The 19,484-nt window shown below is 43.4% G+C and overlaps 3 protein-coding genes and 1 pseudogene across 3 annotated transcripts; 2 read left to right on the top strand and 2 right to left on the bottom strand.

Annotated features, from left to right (window-relative positions):
* Window positions 1–3,396: 3,396 nt before the first annotated feature.
* YALI1_D19829g (uncharacterized protein) lies at window positions 3,397–4,437 on the top strand (the record flags this gene model as incomplete). The annotated part of the gene is made up of 2 exons (XM_068282724.1): window positions 3,397–3,598; window positions 4,145–4,437. 2 exons carry the CDS (start codon window positions 3,397–3,399, stop codon window positions 4,435–4,437), a joined length of 495 nt encoding a protein of 164 aa, XP_068138825.1.
* Window positions 4,438–4,537: 100 nt separating this feature from the next.
* On the bottom strand, window positions 4,538–5,187 carry YALI1_D19819g (Compare to YALI0D16016g, Misc non-coding, highly similar to uniprot|Q6CBT3 Yarrowia lipolytica YALI0A14927g no start; annotated as a pseudogene).
* Window positions 5,188–7,767: 2,580 nt separating this feature from the next.
* YALI1_D19775g (uncharacterized protein) lies at window positions 7,768–9,603 on the bottom strand (the record flags this gene model as incomplete). Its single annotated transcript, XM_502882.3, has 1 exon — window positions 7,768–9,603. The coding sequence occupies one exon, from the start codon at window positions 9,601–9,603 to the stop codon at window positions 7,768–7,770; it is 1,836 nt and encodes a 611-aa protein (XP_502882.3).
* A 5,428-nt stretch (window positions 9,604–15,031) lies between these two features.
* On the top strand, window positions 15,032–16,423 carry YALI1_D19721g (uncharacterized protein; the record flags this gene model as incomplete). The annotated part of the gene is made up of 1 exon (XM_502881.3): window positions 15,032–16,423. The coding sequence occupies one exon, from the start codon at window positions 15,032–15,034 to the stop codon at window positions 16,421–16,423; it is 1,392 nt and encodes a 463-aa protein (XP_502881.1).
* Window positions 16,424–19,484: the final 3,061 nt, after the last annotated feature.

Raw genomic sequence — 19,484 nt, 5'->3', positions numbered from 1 at the left:
CCAGATATTGGCCACATCAGAACTTCTAGCACTGATCGATGTGTGAATTGGCACAACTACAGATATACGAGTTGTCGTAATATGACTATCGGTGGTTTGGAGGTCTCCCTGTCTGGAAAGAACTATTCAGGCTGGTTAGAGGGTCTGGGAGTAAATACCGTTGTATCTTGTTTCCAAGTATCGCACAGGAGAAAAAGGTGTAGGTTGGTGTTAGGATCTGGTAGTATCTAAGCGTACCCATTATCTGAAGCCAGCGCCAGTTCTCTTGGCCGTTGTTCCATAAACGAACCCTACCTAATTAATCCCCCAAGTATAACTCAGGTCAATAAGTTTTTCAAAGAGTTCAATACGTCTTAGACGTGGACGTGGGTCGTAGATGACCGTAAGAATAGATTGTAGGTGATTTGCACTATGTCGAAAAGACAGCTGATCCGCTCATTGAGACCACTACGACATCTGATACTTGAAAAACAAGATACAGGGCTTCAAGACAATCAATACATTAATTATATAACCCACCCACACTATCCCAACAACCCCATACAATGCCCCAGCCCTCTCCCGGCATCCCTCCACCATCCCTGGAAGATGTGATGGAGAAGACCACAACCCGAAGACTCGAGCACTTTCTCCCTCGCACACAGAGGTGATTGAGAACGAGGGTTCCAGTGCTTTTCCCCTCACACCCGGATGTGCTTGAGAAGGACACGCAACCCAAAGGTTGAAGTGCTTTCTCCCCCACACACGGATGTGATTAGAAGGCCAAACAACCCGAAGGTTCCAGGATTTCTCCGTCACACACTCCAAGCAGCCACAATCCACGGCTGACGGCCTCCCCACCACCTCTTCTTCCACCTACTGCATCACCTTTCCAACTCCCCTCGTCTTCCAGCCCTCCGTCACCTTTCCACCGCCCCTCATCTTCCATCCCACACCCCCTTCCAACTCCCCTCATCTAACCATCCACCACCCACCCACCCCTCACTCTCCCCACACCCTCCTGTCTTTCAAAACAAGCCCCCCGAATCCACTCCTCCCCTTCCACCACCAAGAGCACCAACGTCTATGCTCCAACATCACCAGTGCCAAAATTATCATCGATAAAAAGTAAAAAAGTAAATCTCACGAACCGGTTCCGCCGAGAACGTGAGTGACGCTAGTCTGGTTTCGTCTCTGTGCAATCAGACTCCCCTCTTGGGACGCGAAGGGTGATTGCAAGTTGGTTTGAAACTGACTGGGGTTGTAGCGTTCGTGTTTTAAAAGACGAAAATCGTCAGGTAAGACACGGGTTTTTCCGGGGGCACTCCCTTATGAGACTCTGTCCCTGAGTTCATAGCTAATGCTTGGAACCTGGGCATGGTTAAAACGCCACACCCCCCCTTTAAAAAAATATTTTCCCCCCTGGGATTGAGATGCCCCCCTGGAGACTCTGGCCTGGACTGGTTGCCTATCCGACACCCTCGGGATGAGGCCAGTCGTTTTGGCTCATAGCTCTTCGGGAAGCACCCCGTCTATGACTAGTGCTACCTATGGTAGGTAACTAGATTCGTAAGGACGCCCATCTGTGTTAGTAAGTTGAAAAAATTGTGATGGGGAGAAGACATGGCAACTGTGGGGGACTCCTCTTGAGGTTGAGAACACTTGGTTGAACGGCGATCAAGGTGCTGGAAACATAGATACCTGTAGTATGTTGTTTGCCTGTGTCATTATTGTGCCGTTTTTGTGTCGCGTTTGTGTCACTTGGTGTTGTGTTTGTGTCACATGGATTGACTGTGGGTATCAGTCGTAGAAAAAAGTTGGCGGTCATGGCGACAGTGACTGTAATTGAAGCGTTATCGGTTGTTGTAACGATACCGTGATCTTCCATAGTGTCGTTTGATGTTGTGTGATGTTGTGTGTCGCGCTGTTTGTGTCACAAACACACGATTTGTTTCACAACGACGCGAAAAAGTCCCCAGTGGTGCCAGTCGAACGGAAGAAAGCATAAATACTCACTCAAGCCGCCTCTTTCTTAGCCGGCGACAAAAAGAAGCCGTCTTTTTCAGTGTTCGAGACGAAACACGTACTTTGCGGATTCTTGGCGATGATGGTTAACATGAATAGAGGATTCTGGAAAATCTGTAAATCGGGGGTATATTTATATTACACAAAGAGGCAATTAAGCTATAACCAAAATGCGACCTTAAATTATGGCCTGATTTTTGCGTGCGGGGTTCGTATCAAGATGGATTATATAAAACCACGAATTCGACTCCATTCAACTCCAATTTTGACGATGTCCATTTTTTGGGTTCGAAGTAGTGCATACTAAAGTTTTCATCTCATTAGTCCCTGCATTATCAACGCTAACACCCGATATATATCTCTGGTGTTGTTTATGCCCGATGAATAAGCTTCGTGAAAATGGCCTGATTTTCTGTTAAAAGTGGCCTGATTATCGGGCAAGTTTATGGCAACACAAGTTTATGCAACCACAAGTTATGGCACTACATTTAAAGGCTTACTCAATCACAGTTTGTTAATAAGCTTTAAATATTCTCACAGCTTTTCTTCGAAAAGATAGATATTGGGGCGTATATTCTACTAAATATTCAACAAACTCTATTATAAATTATTTCAACCTGTGGGACATTATCCCTCAGTTTGTGATGTAGCGTTTGTGAAGATTAATTGGGAAGTTTATACGTTCATCATTTAAAAGTCTGTCAAATTACTCAAGCAATTAATGACATTTTTTGAGTAACCTTAATATGGTTCCCCCTCCACTTGAGAAATGGGTATTCTGATGAGTCTTTCGAGTCACATGAAGCCACCAATCTTCTTAAAAAATTTGCTTACTAAGATACCTTCAAATGAGAGGCTTCCTGTCGGTGGTCCCCTAAGCCCTAATTAGCCACTATTGGTAGAATCACACTGGGAGTAAATAATCGGAGTCAGTAGCGGTACTGCTATTCAGGTAGTCGGCTATTCCATTTGTTTCCAGATGGCTTGTCATACGACTGTACGGAGGCAATTTGTCGCGCAACGGCATATGAGAGCGCCTCTGTGCCGTCTCCCGTGGGTCCCTTTTAACCGGGGTGGTCCAAGTTCCAAGCTTCACAACCAGGGAATGTCGGCGATGGAACTACTGGACGTGGTGGCCATCATGTCTGTCGGGTTGCCACGAGGACGCTGATTCCGCTAACATCAGCGCTCCCCTCGTGGGCGCGCCCGAAGACATGATGGCACACGTCCAGTAGTCCATCCCCGACATCCTGGATGATATGGACACCCGTAAAGAGACCCTGGATATTGCCTGGTCTATCTTTGCGCCTTCTACTTCGCTTCGTGTCATCTACATAATAATTTCAAGCCTGTGACGTTCACAAGCCCCTTTCATTCGAACCTCGGCTACGGATGTCTGCTAGTGCTCCAGAGCCGGCTTTTTCACCTCATACAAAGGTTATTTCTCCTGCTAAACCTGCTGTTCTTTCGTCCTTCGTCGGACCTGTGACAGAGAAGACGGTCTGGCTAAATCGAAACGTCCTCAGTGACGCTCCTCCTGGCTACAAGGATGGAATTCAATGGGTCAAGCCTGATGAGATGACCATGACTATGGGTACAATGCTTGTACATGTCACAAAATGGAGATTGTCAAACATAATAGATCTTTTATTGTGTCCGGTGAAAAGAAATTGTTCTCTCATATTCTGACATAACAAAGGGATATTTAGAGTTCAATTTGCCACTCGATACGATGAACCTTATTCAATAAGCGAGCCCACCTTCGATAGGTCGAAAGAATCACATTGAGAAAAATGCTGCTATACATCTACCACTTGGATAACCTAAGATATATTGCACCAGTTATTATGTATTAATCTCAATTTCCAATCCCATGATGAGACGTTTCTCGAATCTTCGACAGAGCTCTCTCTCTTTCGTTTATGCACTGATCGACATTGATATTTGCCACTAATGCAACTCTGACGAGATCTTTCGAAACTCAATCCGGCTATATCAACAATATAAAAGGCCCCTCTGTCACCCCATTAGTTCATCATCAGAAGTCGACCGTCTCTCAGCTTCTGCAGAGGATTCGGTCACTCGAGAGATGCTGATACTGCTGAGCGAAAGCAAGGAAGCAGTACTTGTCTTGCGCGAGCAGACATTCACTTCACTCCTACCATGACGCAACTTGAGTTCTCTTATGTTGCCGAGCTGGAGGGTCAGCACACCTCTCTTCATGCATCTACGGGATGGAGCCATGACGAGCAAAGATTCGCAATCTACTCAGGAGCTCCGTCTCTCAGATGGTTCGCAACCACGGGTGAAATTCCCAGCATGAGCAAAACTTTGGGGTCTGCTCTACTGGTCCTGTCGCAAGGCAGTATTCCAGAAGTTGCTGAGCAGAAGCTGCAAAGTCTCTGCTACGACGCAACTGTTGAGACTGATTAAAACCGTGTGTGAAGAACGCATGAGCTAGTAACTAAGACGTGAAGCTGAGCGTAAGCTACGAAGCTGCAGAGTGAAAGGAAACCCCTCAGTACATGCACTAAGAGGACGCAGGGTGATGACGAGTTGGAGGCTTAGCAAGCCGCTCATGAATCCTGTCTCCGTGGATATGAAGCTGTGACGGACACGAAACATTGTCCATGAGCTCTCCGAAGGTATGGGTAGCTCCCTTGGGTGCAATTCCCTGCATGAATAACAATTCCTGAATGCTTTGGAGGGATGGAATGTCGTTTGAACAGTCATATGTCTTCTCCATCTGCTGCTGACTTGGTATCAGCACACCAGGAATCACGGTTAAGAGAACAGCTGACCCACGATCCGAACCTGATCCAGCTTGTTCCGCCTGAGCATAAGCGTCTGCAAAGACCGCCACCGAGCAAAGTGTTTGTGCCCAACCTGCCAGGCCGCCAGAGCAAAGAGCCAGTCCGGGCCGCAACGAGCCAGAACTAGAGCCGCCGACCGACAAATGCCGACAACAGAACACTAAGACAACGCTGAAAAGCCGCCTGGAGCTGCACGATGGTGAAATTCCACCAGCCACCAGAGCAGGAGACGTTGAAACGACTGAAACACGTTGAGTTATGCCAGCAAGTGAAACTGTGAAACGACAAGTTATGCCTGCACTTGATTCTGTGAAACGATGACGTTATCGCTGAGGTGAAACTGTGAACTTCGAGAGCAGAAGGCCAGCACCTTGAGAACATGTGCCAGAGCGAAAGAGCCAAAGCCATGATGATAAGCCAGTGAGTGCCAATGAGCCCATAAGAACTAAGTGTTTCTTGCCAAAGAGAGCCAGAGCCATTGAGCCAGAGCCTAGAAGAGCAACAAGAAGATGTGATGAGAGCCACTGCGCCAGATGATCATCCAAGAGCCAGTAAGAGCCATTCGAGCAGTCGGAGATCCAACGATCAGATTCGCATTCAGAAAGGATGTAGGCAGTCGAACCTCGACATGAGGATGTAGACGAGACCGAACCTTTTAGTCTATAGAAAAGAGGATGTAAGCAATGAGCTGAACCTCTGGGGTTAATACATTATGGACCATGAAGTCCCACCCAAATCATCACCAGTAGTCATGTTTCTGTTGTTTTGAATTGTAGATGAAATTCAGGTATGAATGTAGCTTCAGTACAGAACTCCTACAATGATAACATGTATGTCAGCTACGAATGTTTTGACATTCACTTTGTGTCCCTGTGACTACAGTACTATATAAAAATCCATATGATTACACACACACACGTGCACACACACGCTAAGTACAGTATATCCGGTAATCTTGAATTTATAAATTGGTTATCGGGATTTGCGATTAGTTTAAGGAAGAATAATTGGATAAATGATGATGTGCTCTTAACATTGGGGTTGTCCATCGTAGGTACACGTCGTGAATCAAAAGCCAGAGTGGACTGATCCCCCTGTTGAGCTCCAGTAACCCTTATTAGTATTGAATTCCAGGCAAGTTGTACCAAGAGGGTAGTACCATGGGTCTTTTTTTTCAGGGTTGTTCGCCATTGTAGAGCGGACTGCCAGTGTTCCGACTAGATGCCTCGAGTTGTCGAATATAACCCGCGAATTGTATTTGTACGAGGACCATCTTGTTTTGACAACTGCTCAAATGAAAAGATTCAAAAATAACGCATATCAGTCATCGTTACAGGTAAAAAGAAAGACAACATCATTTGTCCAGCATGTTCCTGCGTCTTTATTTGCGTCTTCCAAAACTTTGCTTTACGTTACGAGTACAAGTACAAATACCAAGACGTCTCCCCGTATATATATATTTTCTGAAGGAGCTGGGCCGGCGCTCGGTTTGTCTGTCAGTATTTTTGAAGTGAAGAAAGGTGTCGAAAAGGGACAAGAAAGCGGGGGAACTCGTCGTTTCACGGTTTTCAGAAGATTGAAAAGATGATACGTAGTCACAGTCTGTACATTATTATATATATTGTTGCTAAACTGAACCGATTATCATGAAAGTTTTCCAGTAAACATGTAAGGTTCAGATCATGCATGACCTTGCATAAACATGCCTGAGACTGTTTTGGACGGAGCCAATTAATTCCTTAAATATGCACGTTTAATTAAGATAGAGTTATATGCCTGGAAGATTTTTTTTATGACATTTTCTGCTGATAGTAAGTCAGAGAACCACTTTAATCAGCGAGGAGTTATATTTATTTGCTTATTTTATTACGACTCTCATTTGAAAGGCGCTTTCCCCTGATAATTTTTTGTTTCATAGTCTTAAAGACAGCCAGGCCGAACCACTCGAGTTCAAGTGACGATAGGGAGATATCATACTTGCTGATATGTTTCTGGCACACTTGGAAAGAGTTAAGAACTCAACGGGGGCCGCTCTGCCGGCTTTGGTTGTATTATGTCTGTCAATTCCTTCACCAGTCGAGTCATAAGGGCGGAAGCTGGGGGTTGGGGTATCTATAAAATAAGAGTTGAAGAAAAAAGATAACTGTCGAGATATATAATAAGAATCCTTGTGTCACCGTACTTGGCTTCAAGTTTGGGATACTCAACTGGCTTCTCGGCTGTCATGGTGCATTTTGGATACGTTAATTATAGATCCGACATGGGGTATATGACAACGTCGACTGAAGTCCAACCTGTTGAAAAGACTGTAACCTCGGCTGACGAGGTTCAGAACAGATTTCAATGGAATGCTAGTCAGTTTTTCCAGTAGAGAATGTCATGCTTCAAATGACTATGACCGCCACGAATGGAAACACTGCTCTAATAGTCGTCGAAATACCACTTCAATTTGTGTCATCGTCTGTTCCACTACGTCAGATCTTACAATAATTCAGATTTACCCCAAAATAGATCAAGACTTAGGAATCAAAAGATGAGGCAAAGGATTTATCTACTACGGTAGTGCTCGGGTATATGAACAAACTGGAAGAATATCTGAATCTGTTCGTCTCTGGGGAACAGGCATTTTTTGTTTAAGCATCAAGTGTTGGAAAGCTTCCCTGAAGACTCAGCAATCACTTCTCCGACACGTGAATGAGCACAGACGATGGGAACATTTCCCAAGCAGGAATAAAACGGTAGTACGGTATACCTGCTAGTCCTGGCATTCTAGAAAAAATGGACCTGGACTTATATTTGAAAAAAAATCACCTCTGCCTACCATCCCAGAAGCGAGTTTTTTATTTTACAACTAGCGAAATAAGGAGGTGAGATAGTCACTTCCACTCAAACTCATTATTCACAAAATATCATCCTCTCATTACTCGTTATTCATTAAATATCTAGTCGATTACAACTGCTTCTCAATAACTGCTGAAGCAGTTTTTGAAGACGACTTGTGAACAATCACCGACTTATCATCGTCAATAGTGCATTCGGAACCGTCTTCAGACTCGCTCAAATCAATGTTAGGCAGCGCAAGAGCAATCAGGATACACACAGCGGCCACAATCATCGGTCCATAGAGCATTTTTCTGTAAATGTGGTTGAAGGCTTCTATCACTGCAGTTCTTTCAGATGTTCCCCATTTGTAACGTAGAGGGGCAGCCACATTGTTTACCATCTGGTCAATTTCAGTGGCATTTAAAAAGGGAGCATAGTCCGCCAGCTTCTTGGGGTACGTCTGTCGGTACATGGAGCCCGAAATGGCGTCTCCAATCACCTGGCCAATGGAGTTGGCCGCATAGAAGATGGCGGTAGCTGAAACCACATGGTTTTTGGGGACAGAAGCTTGAATAATAACGAGAGAAGGTGATTGGAGAAACCCCTGCCCCACTCCTTCGACTGCCTGAGTAACAATGAACTTAGCCAATGATTGATCCGGTTGTCTGTAGTGATAAGTGAGACCTAGTCCTAGCATGTAGATACAGATACCGGCAACAATGACTGGTTTGACTCGGTTTGTGTAGCGGAGAATGAACGCAGCCACTACAGAAGAAGCCACTGAGGCCACCATTAGCGTTGCAGATGTGTTTGATGCTGCAGTAACGGATAGTCCCTTACATACCAGTAGCCAAGGAAAGTAGTAGGGGTTGTAGAGGTTCTGGGCGATAGAGTAGACTAGACAAAAAGAGCAGCCTGTGATGAGGGTTTTGTTTTTCATTGCGGAGAAGGGCAGGAAGGGGTATTTTGGGTACATTTCCCAGAAAGGGAAAAGAATAAGCAAAATTGGACCGATGATGATCATCGAGAGAACATGGGCTTGTTTCCAGGAGTCTTGTGATTTGACCAGGGTCACTGCAAGAAACAGCAAGCTGAGACCACCAGTGAACAGAACCAGTCCAATCATATCAAACTCCAGAAGACGCTCTTTGATGAAATTCCACCTGGAACCTTTGTACTTTTCCTTGTCATACTTCTTTCCATTGACGACTTTGACTCTTCTTTTGAGTCTAAAGAGAATCACAAGAACCGGCACAGAAACTACCGGCAAAATGATGCACCACATCCCATAGCCCCATTTCCAAGTGGAATGTTTGATGATGGCGTTGGTGATGGGGGCCGAGCACCAGGGTACAAAAATGTACGCAAAGTTGGGTATGACCACGAAGAAAAGTCGGTTTCGAAGCGAAGAAGTGTCCGCTGCAAAAACCTGCTGAAGAAACCGGATTCCCACCTGTCCAAAGACGTAGAAAATGTGAGCAGCAAAGTATGTGCTAATGTTTGATGACGCTGCGAGCATTATTTCTCCCATGGTAAACAATATGACACAGAGAAGAAAAGATTCGAAGCGGCCTAAAACATCAGCAAACTTGGCCATGATCGTCATTGTAGCAGTGTACATGACAGCTTGCACAACATTGAGGGCAGAGAGCAGAGACATTTCATTGAAATCGGAGGTGGCAAAAGTCGAGTAGACCTTGAACGTCATCTTCTCTAGTGCCAGCGCAATTGAGACGAGAAACATGGATGCCCAGGCCAGCCAAAAGTCGGTTCTGTTCCACAGAGACGTAATCTGTTCCATCTCTGCCGCTGCACGAGTTTGCTGCCCATCTCCAGCGACTGATAGCCACTTGGGATTGGGAGAGGGAGGATCTGTTTCATCTCTTTCAGCTTGTCTGATTGGGTTTTGGACGGCCCACATGGTATTGTTGGTGAAGGTGGTATTGGTGCAGGTATTCAGCATTATATATAAAAAATGTATATATATAATACGGGTGATATCTTATCCATCGTCAACACAAACTAATCAATCTCAGATCAGCAGCCAAGACCCGAAACTCTCTCGCCGGTTGCCTTTCGTATCTATGCCAGAACCCTCCCTGTGCTTCCGCACCTACTTCGGAGGACCAAGAACAACGCACAAAACAGCCCGAGTTCGAAGGGAACAAGTAGTTGCAGTTAAAATATGATTTCTGGGGGTCCTTTTGGAACCTTTTGGGAAAACCCTTTTATAAATTGTACAACTGGAATTTCATTTCATTCCGAATTTTCACTTCCGAGTACACTGTACATGAAGGTTAGATGGTGCAGAATGGTGCATCCGTGGCTAATTCGGGGCAACTCCAAAATCGTCACAAAACATGGAAACGACAGTGAAAAAGGTCAATTTAATTTGAATTTTTTGTAGAATCAATTTAAAAGGGCTCATTAAATCCCCACAGTGACTGCTAACTGTACCACAATCATACACCCGGCCACTGACAGTAACACAGTCAACGTTGAATTTCAGGAAATTATATTTTTAGGTTTTTATATATTCTTATGCGTATCAAAACGTTATATAGAACGACTCAGCAAGGTACTGTACTGTATCATAATGTTCCCGCAAAAGTGTCGGAAGTATGCCAGATCATTTCAGGTAGTAGAGGCAATGTGCGAGAATGAGAAAAAGTGTGAAAGCTGAGACAAGTCCTTGGATTAGATGTCTATTATGATCTACTGCATGCCTCAGTTTAACAGCATCATTTACTCGCGTTAAACCGTTGTGGAAAATCATCTTTGATCGACTACTCTACAGGCATCATTGTAGACGAAGTAAATGCCGTTCCAGTATGATTAAGTGTCATTTGAATAATCTGTGTCATTCTCCTAGATGCAGTTACCTTGGTGTTGTTTTGTATGTTTCAATCTACAAAAAAAAACAAAAAAAAAAAACAATACAACAATTTTTTGTGTGCTTCCCGTATACCATCAATAGCAGTTTACCACGTGGTGAATAAATTCCAAAGATCAAGAGGTTCCTTAGTTCCCATTTATTAGATACAGCTTCCATTTGGTTTTCCTATCAGGCTTCTATTTCTTCAATTTTCCACACTTGACGCAATCTTGAGATCACACTCACCTGATTCAGCCTATGGAGACTCTCAACGTCATATCATAACTCATAAGCCGAAAATGCACTCTCATATCCAATTTATTATCTATTTTTATTGAAAGTGTTATACTGGTATGCTTTAGTAGATCTATTTGGGCGTTTCACAAGAGTCAGTTTGCCACCTCTATACTGAAAATGTGTGTCATATTCCCAAACAAGTCTAAATCTGGACGTTATTTTATCTGAAATCTCTGCTTGTAGACATTTTGATCTATTATCAAATATATTGAACTTCACAGCCGTTTCCGGAATTCCTCGGGGAGTATGGGGTGAGAGTTTCTTCCAGGAACCACGCGACAATACATATATAAACGTCATCATTCCGACATATCAATTAGTAGAAGCTTTCTACTTGTAGTAATAAAACCCCTTCCTTACCTGTATTTCTCTATTATTCGACAAAACATCTCTAAAGCTTTTCCCAAATCCAGCGGACAAAAACAACGCAAAATACATTATCAGTAGGTGAAACCAGGATCTCCTACAAACACAAAAACAAAGCAGGAACTTTGCAAAGACGGATAATATTCATCCAAGATTCCCACCCAGCTCTTTTTATTTTACTCTCGGGTGATACTTTGGTACAGTGCTGTACACAGGATGTACTGTGATTCTAAAAAGAACAACTATGTAGAAGGGGAAAAAAAAACGCCTAAGAAATATCAGGCGCATAAAGTGATATTCAATGGAAACTACGACATTACAAAGATCATATTCATATCTTCCATCATGTATCAAATTCTTAATCACTTCTCGATATACCCATTCTTGTACCAAATGGGTGCGGGAAGGTCGCGAAGAACTCCAAAAGTAATGGCAAACATATCAAAAAGATACCCCAAGTGTTATAAATCATTTCTAATGAGATTTTCTTCAATTTTCCCCTATATGACAAGATACCACATTATACCTTCATGGAGTTAGAGAAGATCTAAAACAAATAACACATTGCATCATTATGCATTGTTTCTTGTTTTATATCCTAGTTTACGAACTCATGATGATACTACTATTCCAAATCTCTGCAAGGTTAGATTTGACCCCCAGAACCACTTTTTTGGAAGATTGAGTATAGAGAAGTTATCATATTGGGATAGAAATTTGTCTAAAGATATAATTTCACGTTTTAATCACTATAAAACTTGACTCGTTGCTTTGTCATCAGACTTGAATAAAATTTGAATCCCTTTTCTTGGAGAAAAACTTTACAAAAAATACTAATTGATACTCATAACTTCAGCTTTAGAATTCTGATATTAATTGAGCATAGGCGGATTAATGCAATTGATTTCATTATCTGTAGTTAATCACGTTATTGAACTGTTATTCGGTTCCTTGGAATGGAATTCCAAGCTTAGATTTTTTACTATTTTCAGATGTGGATTTAATTACGAATAATTGTCCTGAAATTGGGGGTACCCAGACTTCAAGTTATTCCTAATAGGTACTTGTCGGTATTGTACAGTGTACTATTATCTATCATTATGCATACAGTATTGTAGTATTCAAGGCGCTACTGCAACTTTTGAAAGTCTCTCACATAAAACTACAAAAGATACATAAAAGCTGAATAAATTCCAAACTAACAGGAAAAGTTTGCTACAATTATTTCACAGTGCTTTTCAATTGTTAACAGTAACTATCTCTAGCTTCACTTCATTCCCTAGTTCCACTTGATGATATCTTCGTGAATCGACTGACTCGAGTCCTCGACACTTTCGACCGAATATTTCGCGTGAAACAAACAATAGGAGCACACCTGAACTTATTTATTGTTCTATATTTACTGTAAACAGTACCTCTAGCGGAGATTTTTACGACTGGATACGCAGATTTGGGCTTTTCATAAGAGTATCAGCACTCGGTACACCCATTGCACATGGTGAGAACAATGAATACAAAACACTCCCACAAGAATCAAGATGCAATCCAAAGGATACCAATAATCCTCTCAGTACTACTGGTCAAGAATTCCGGAAAAGATTGAGTTTTTTTAGAGCACAAAGCAGTTTCCAGTAACTCTGTGGAAGGGGAAATGGGGATTCAGAAAATGGATGTCGGTGCTTGGCAGGGATCAGTAAAGCTACTAGATATATTTTGGAGTTGTCTTTTCATCTTAATAATAGATTTTAATGCGTTTTACAACAATTTTTGGTTGTAAATCGTTGCTGTTCAAACCACTGCCCTCAACTTGAGCTTCGAGCATGGTCTCTAGCTATCAATAAATCGTAAACGGTGGAAGGAAGCTAACCGTACTAATTTTCATGTATAGTAGCTTTCTATCAGCGTTTTTAGTTGCGACTTTCGTCAGTCTCGTTCAAACCAACTCATACAGCTGTTCAGTTCAGATATTGAGAAATTATTTTAGCATCGTAGCAGAGAGGTATCAGTATCAGGTGCCTGACGCTCTTGAACCTGTTTGGCTACAGTGTCGAAGCCTTCAGGAACCTCCACCGTTGTAGTCCACTGATACCGAGACCGGGGGAGACATCACGAGATCGTCCTCGACCAACTACACGGAGCACAATGGTTTACGTTCCTCGACCTCCAACCCGGATATCATCAAGTCTGTCTCCGAGAGGATGACTTCCACCAGGCCGCATTCAGCACGCGCTACAGCCTTTTCGAAACCATTGCTATACCTTTTGGCCTCTGTAGCGCACCAACCCACTTCCAACGTATGATGGATCACTACCTACGAGAACTCATCGAACTAGACGTCTGTGTGGTGTACATTGACGGCATCCTCATCTACAGTCGGAGATCTGAGGAAGACCACATTGCCACCGTCCAAAGCGCGTTCAAGATCATTGAAGCAGCTCAGTTGGTGGTCAATCTGCCGAAATGCAGGGTTATTCGCCACCGACATCGAATTTCTGGGTCACCCGTAATGGCCTCCGTCCTGCTACCCTCCTAGACAACGGACCCACAGTCAAAGATATCTCATCAGAACTAGCCAAAAGCCAAGATTTTAAAAGACAAGTCACCAGAGGAGAGCCACGAACCGACTCATTATTTTAATATATATGTAGGCTGGCACGTCGTAGATGAAACTATAGCTTCCAGGGTTCCTAAGAACGAGTTGAGAGACGAGACACTGCAGACCAACATCGATATTACAGTACATGTTATAACATTGCTTAGAGGATACTAAGATATTATGTGTTGCAGAGTCTGAGTCAGTAATTTGACGAGACAATGACCTCGGTAAAACCCCATTTTGGTAAAACCGCTCTGAGAACAAGGGACATCGCAGTGACACAATGAACAAAAATGTCTCTACGGGTTGAACCCAGAACTAGTAAAAACTATTGAGTGTACAATAACCTGCACGAGTATCTATATTGGATTAACTCCCAACCGTCAGACCAGGAGGAAACATGGGTTTGTTTTTTTGGAATTTTTTGGAATTTTTTTGGAATTTTTCAGAATAGCGTTCAGTGAGAGAGCGGAACCCTAACAAGTCTTGGCGCAGACTTCGAGAGATGGCGCCATTTTTTTTATATATTTACAATGGACATGCCGAGGCCTCTCTAATATTGTCAATATCAGATTCAGGGGTTTTTCCACCCCAGTTTCCCTGATGATCACGTGAAATGACTTGGCGGCATATGGTTCAACGTGCTCCATTCTTTTAAGGGGGGCATTGCGATAAATTAAGTGATATCGATAAAGTTAACGTGTTAATATTATGATAAATAAAATAAAATAAAATAATTTAATGCTGGGATAATATGGGAAATAGGGGTTGGCAATTGAAGGGCAGGTTTTGGCGGTATTTCCATGGTGACAATCCAAAAGGTCAGCTGACTGTGTCCCCTTCTGCTGCAAATCGGTGATCCAGGAACATCTATATTACTGGCGTCGCGGTTGCTAGAGCCCGTTTTGGGCGATTCTGTTCATTTACGACTTCAGATCGGTGGAGCCAGATGGACACCCACGCGCTGAAATTACATTTAAATAAAATGCAAAGCAAAATCCCCACAAAGTCCAGTCTTGCATGATTCATGTTGGGGACCAAACAGCCCACAAAACGGTTCAGTGCAGTCTAGACAACAGGCCACAAAGACAAGTTGGATGCAAACACCCAAAAGGGGAGATTTTTGGCTCTCCATCCTGCAAACATCCACCAGGGCTCGCTCATTAGCTGTCTTTTGGCCGCTGACATATATAATACGTGCCTGAACGGTCTCATTAGCACCAAATCAGATGAGGGAGCCCATCTCACCAAAACCTCATGAAGAATAGCGAAGCAGCAGAAAAGTCAGGAAACGCGATCGGGGAGAGATACTATGCTGGCGCATTACAAGACGCACCAAGACGCACGCCATCGTTTGAAACGCCGCCGTTTGCACCTCCCTATCCGCCGTCACGCACCTCATCCATCTCGTCGCTTTCGTCCAGCCTCGGCCGCTTCTCCAAGCTACCACTGATTCCCCGACGTACCTCTGCAGCAGGTCCAGGTCAATCTGTAGAGTCGCCCTTAAAAACCATGGGCGTGCATGTTCGCGACGACTCCGTTTACAGCCATAGCTCCAAAAAAATGACCGACATTGACGGATACTCTCAGTCCCAACGGGACTTTTACACAATCAAGCCGCACCTGTACGCCCAGCAACCAGTCAAGAACTCCCAGGGCCCTCAGCCGTTCAATGTCAACCCCAACGATGCCAGAGAGACCAGAACCAATGGCTCCATGACCCCCACAAACCTGGCTCGACCATCCCAGGTGAAGGTCGTCTTCGACATGACTAAAGAAGAAATCGAACTCACCCAAAAGCTGTGGTCGGATCTTATGAGCGACCCCGAGTCTCTGGAACAAAGTACGGCCTATGGAACCCCCACCGCGCTCTTCTGCGAGCAGTTCTACACCAACCTGATGGCCTCCCACGCAGAGCTCGCGTCCATCTTCCCTTCCATCAAGAGACAATCCGTGGCGGTCGCGGGCGTGTTTGGACTCGCTATCAGTTCGCTCGAGAGGATTGAAGAGATGGACGAATTCCTGCGGTCGGTGGGAAAACGACACAACCGAATGATCGGTGTCGAACCCATCCACTACCGATGGCTAGGAGAAGCCATGGTCAAGACCTTTGCCGACCGGTTCGGAGACAGATTTACGCTGGAGGTGGAGACCGCCTGGATCAAAATTTACTCCTACCTGGCCCACAAACTGCTGGCCTCCGACGAGGAGCCTAACGTGCTCATGTTCGCGCCCCAGCAACAACCCCGTTCCATGCTGTCCTCATCTCCTAATGGACCGGGTATCTCCCCCACTCCTTCGTACACTAGCTACCAAACCACCCAAGACGTACGGAAACCCAGCCTTTCCAGCTCAATCAACTCTCAGTCGCTCTACACCTCCACATCCAACAACTCCACCGCTCCTACTTCTGTGGTGAACTCGCCTAACGCCCCCTCTATTCCAGCCACTCCCACAGCTAACAATGCCCCAATCATCTCGGCCCGACGAAACGTCTCAACTACTCCTTCAATTCCCCCCTCTCTTCCCTCTGCTCCTGCCCCTACACCTAAAGCTACCGACTACTCCCCCCCAAAGAACGTGCGAGGGAACGGTGGAAGAAAGCAGGGACGAAAGGGCAAGGACGGTGAAAAGTGTGTCTTAGCCTAAGGAAAATCGACCCACTTCTGCCCTGGTGGCTTTTGTGACTTTTCCCAGTGGGTCTTGTGACTGTACCCAAAACTCGTGTCTAGAGTAATGATGGTCAGAACCCCAACAACATGATATTAATCTTACAGTCATATACACAGTCATATCGATTTACATAAATGTCTTGGATTGTGTGTAGCATTAAATCTCGGACCGTTATCTCGAAAGAAAAAAAAAAACATTGTGCGTCGTATATTTTCGCCGAAAATAAGGTCGTGAAATTCAACCACATTAAAAAGTGGTAGAATTCGCTCAAAATTATACAGTGAAGTTCTATGAGTAGATCTAATTAACCGGTCAACGCGTTTTCATCAAGTTGGACCCCTATTGACATTTCTACTTTACAGTTCTTTCCATTGATGACTACTCGTTAAAACCTTATCTTGTTTAGACTTGCACCCTCGGAAATTTAGCCTCTGACGGCGGTACAGCTTAGGACATCATTTTCTCAACTGTGGATTAATTTTATGTAATAATCGTATATAATGGTTCAGGGCGAGTAGGTTCACATTTTTGGAATTTTTATGCGACCATTATTGAGCGTTTTGGAGACTGTTTTCAGATGCTCTTGTGAAAGCTTAAACAACGCGGAGTTTATCAGTATGAAACTTACTGTTTGGTATATATTGTACTGTGAACCTTTTAGTGAAATTCAAGGGGAATTTCAGGGGAATTTAAGGGGAACATAAAGCCAAAGAAAGGTGATGCAAAGTGTAAGAGTTCCGAGAGAAAGTGTTAGAAACAAGAAATTGGCCAATAATTTCAAAGATATCCTGCCCTTTGTGAATATTGGGGCCTAGTTAGTTCCAGATAACTGCTTCAAAAATCCTGCTGAACAAACCGAACAAGCAGTTGTGAAAAGGTCTCGATATGACTGTCGTCTTCCTCAAGTCTCGTAGAGGGGCTGTTAGTAGAGGGGCTGTTCATCTACAAGTAGTGGGTGTCATCCCCCTGTTGGAAGCGACAACTATCGGAACTACCTGGCCAGCAGTATCAATTGTTGATCTTACAGTGATCGTAGAGAATTCTCAAAAAGATTGGGTAGCTCTCCCCCGAGTCCGGTGACTTCTTCGTCTCTCTTGTGGTGTAGCAGTATAGGTACAGTAGCCTATTAGTCCTGTCACAAATTCTTTACAGTACCACTGGAAAGAAGGGATTTAGACCTTTTTGTTCAATTTTTTGTACGAGTAACGTGTACCATTATAGCGATAGTTTCTTCAGATTTGCAATCAGAAATTTCTCCATGAATAGGAATGCTGGACCCAAAGAGTAATCTGCTTGAACTGTTATCACCAAAACCCAAGAGTAAGCTGTCCAGACAGTTACAGACAGCTACAGCGGCCATTGTCGGCCATATCTAATTCAGCTGGGGGACGAACTTGAGCTGTTGCTACTAATAGGCTTATTGGTCCGAAGAGTGTCGAGGATCTGTCCCTGCTGATATGACTCAGACAATTGAACATGACAGACAACTTTGGTAAGATGGCTAAAGGAAGCTCCGATTGAGAACGGCTCCCTGAAATCACTGATACATGGCACCCCAATGCTAGATTCTATTCCCTTTTGAACTATTGGGACTCCGGCAATGGATGTGTCTTCATTTTAGTTGCTGCAGAACTAGCGGCGCCCCGGTAGGGCGTGTCATTCAAATTCAGTGCTGACGGTGAAGTACTAACTATACCCCGAACCTCAAAATGGCTATTAAATGGGGGTTTGTGATTCACACTACACAATTTGTAAAATATTGACTCTATTGATGACCCCCTCCCACGATATCTACACCCTGCTGACAGAACCATGCCACCCATGATCTCATGACACCTACAAGGATTGGACTGTCCGTCTTATATAGAGTCAGGGGGAGTTACATGGATTTTTTCTTTTTTTCAAAGTGGATTATAAGAATTTTGTATGCTATTTATGTTCACAATGGTGTAATTTTTCTCCATGTTCGGTCTCAAGCCTAAGAGTGCGGCAATTATCATTCTGGAGTAGCCGCCTGGATAAATATTTTGAAATATCCAGAAGCACTAAAAGTGATACCCAGTAAATAAATAAGTGTTAAGAAGCTCTGGGTTTTACACGGATTGGAATCGTTCCTGTTGTTATCTTGTCCACGTATTCCCTTTATCACCACACGACATGTTAGAAGATGGAGCCGGAGAATCACTGACAATGATTGAAATATACCAAACGATAATAATGCATTACATAACATGGCTAATGGATTATCCTTGATTTTTTTTCTTTAGACGCTAAGAAACTCCATGACGTTATGTTCATATGAGCCGTTGGGCTAGATATGTAACAAGACACCTCGACATACCTCCCAGAGAGTAATAGTCGAAATATATCAGTAAAATTCCTGTTTAGTGTGATAAAAAATTCCTCTGGCCCTTTTTTTTATTTTTCTTAGTTGCTGTTCGAGAATTGATGTTGCTGTGCGAATTTTTATTTATATCCAGTCGATTTCAGTCACAAAAAACAGGTATTTTGGAGAAACGAGTGGACAAAAATTCCAAATAGGACAAAAAATAGAACATATCTGAAGAAACAAGAAACTAATATTATAAAACACTCGTTGTGCTGTCATCAAAACTGAATGACTTCTAAAAAATTGAAACTGCAATTCACGACAAAATTGCCTAAAAGATATGATTGGCTCCTACAGTGTCAAAAAGAATCAATGTAGCAAAATTGTGGGCATAAATGAATATTGACAAGATATAGGTATTTATATAGTAAATACGTAATTGGTCATTCTGAACTCGTTCAGATCGAAATCCGACCACGAAATTGATACAAATTTTATGTGTTCCCTTGCAGGTATATTTCATCTGATTAATGTCTTTGGTGGAAGAATCTCCACTTGTTGTGGAGTCTTAAAATCACTTTTTCGAACTTGTTTTATCATATTTGTAACCGCACGTTTGAAATAATAGCATCCTCTAAGATTGATGGTTTTCTCGACTTCGTGGTAACAGTTTTGGTGAAACAAAACTAAGAGCTGTTTGAAAATGTA

This window comes from Yarrowia lipolytica, chromosome 1D, assembly GCF_001761485.1.
Source record: "Yarrowia lipolytica chromosome 1D, complete sequence".
In the NCBI taxonomy this organism is placed as follows: Eukaryota; Fungi; Ascomycota; class Dipodascomycetes; order Dipodascales; genus Yarrowia; species Yarrowia lipolytica.
This window is presented reverse-complemented; position numbering and strand designations above follow the sequence as displayed.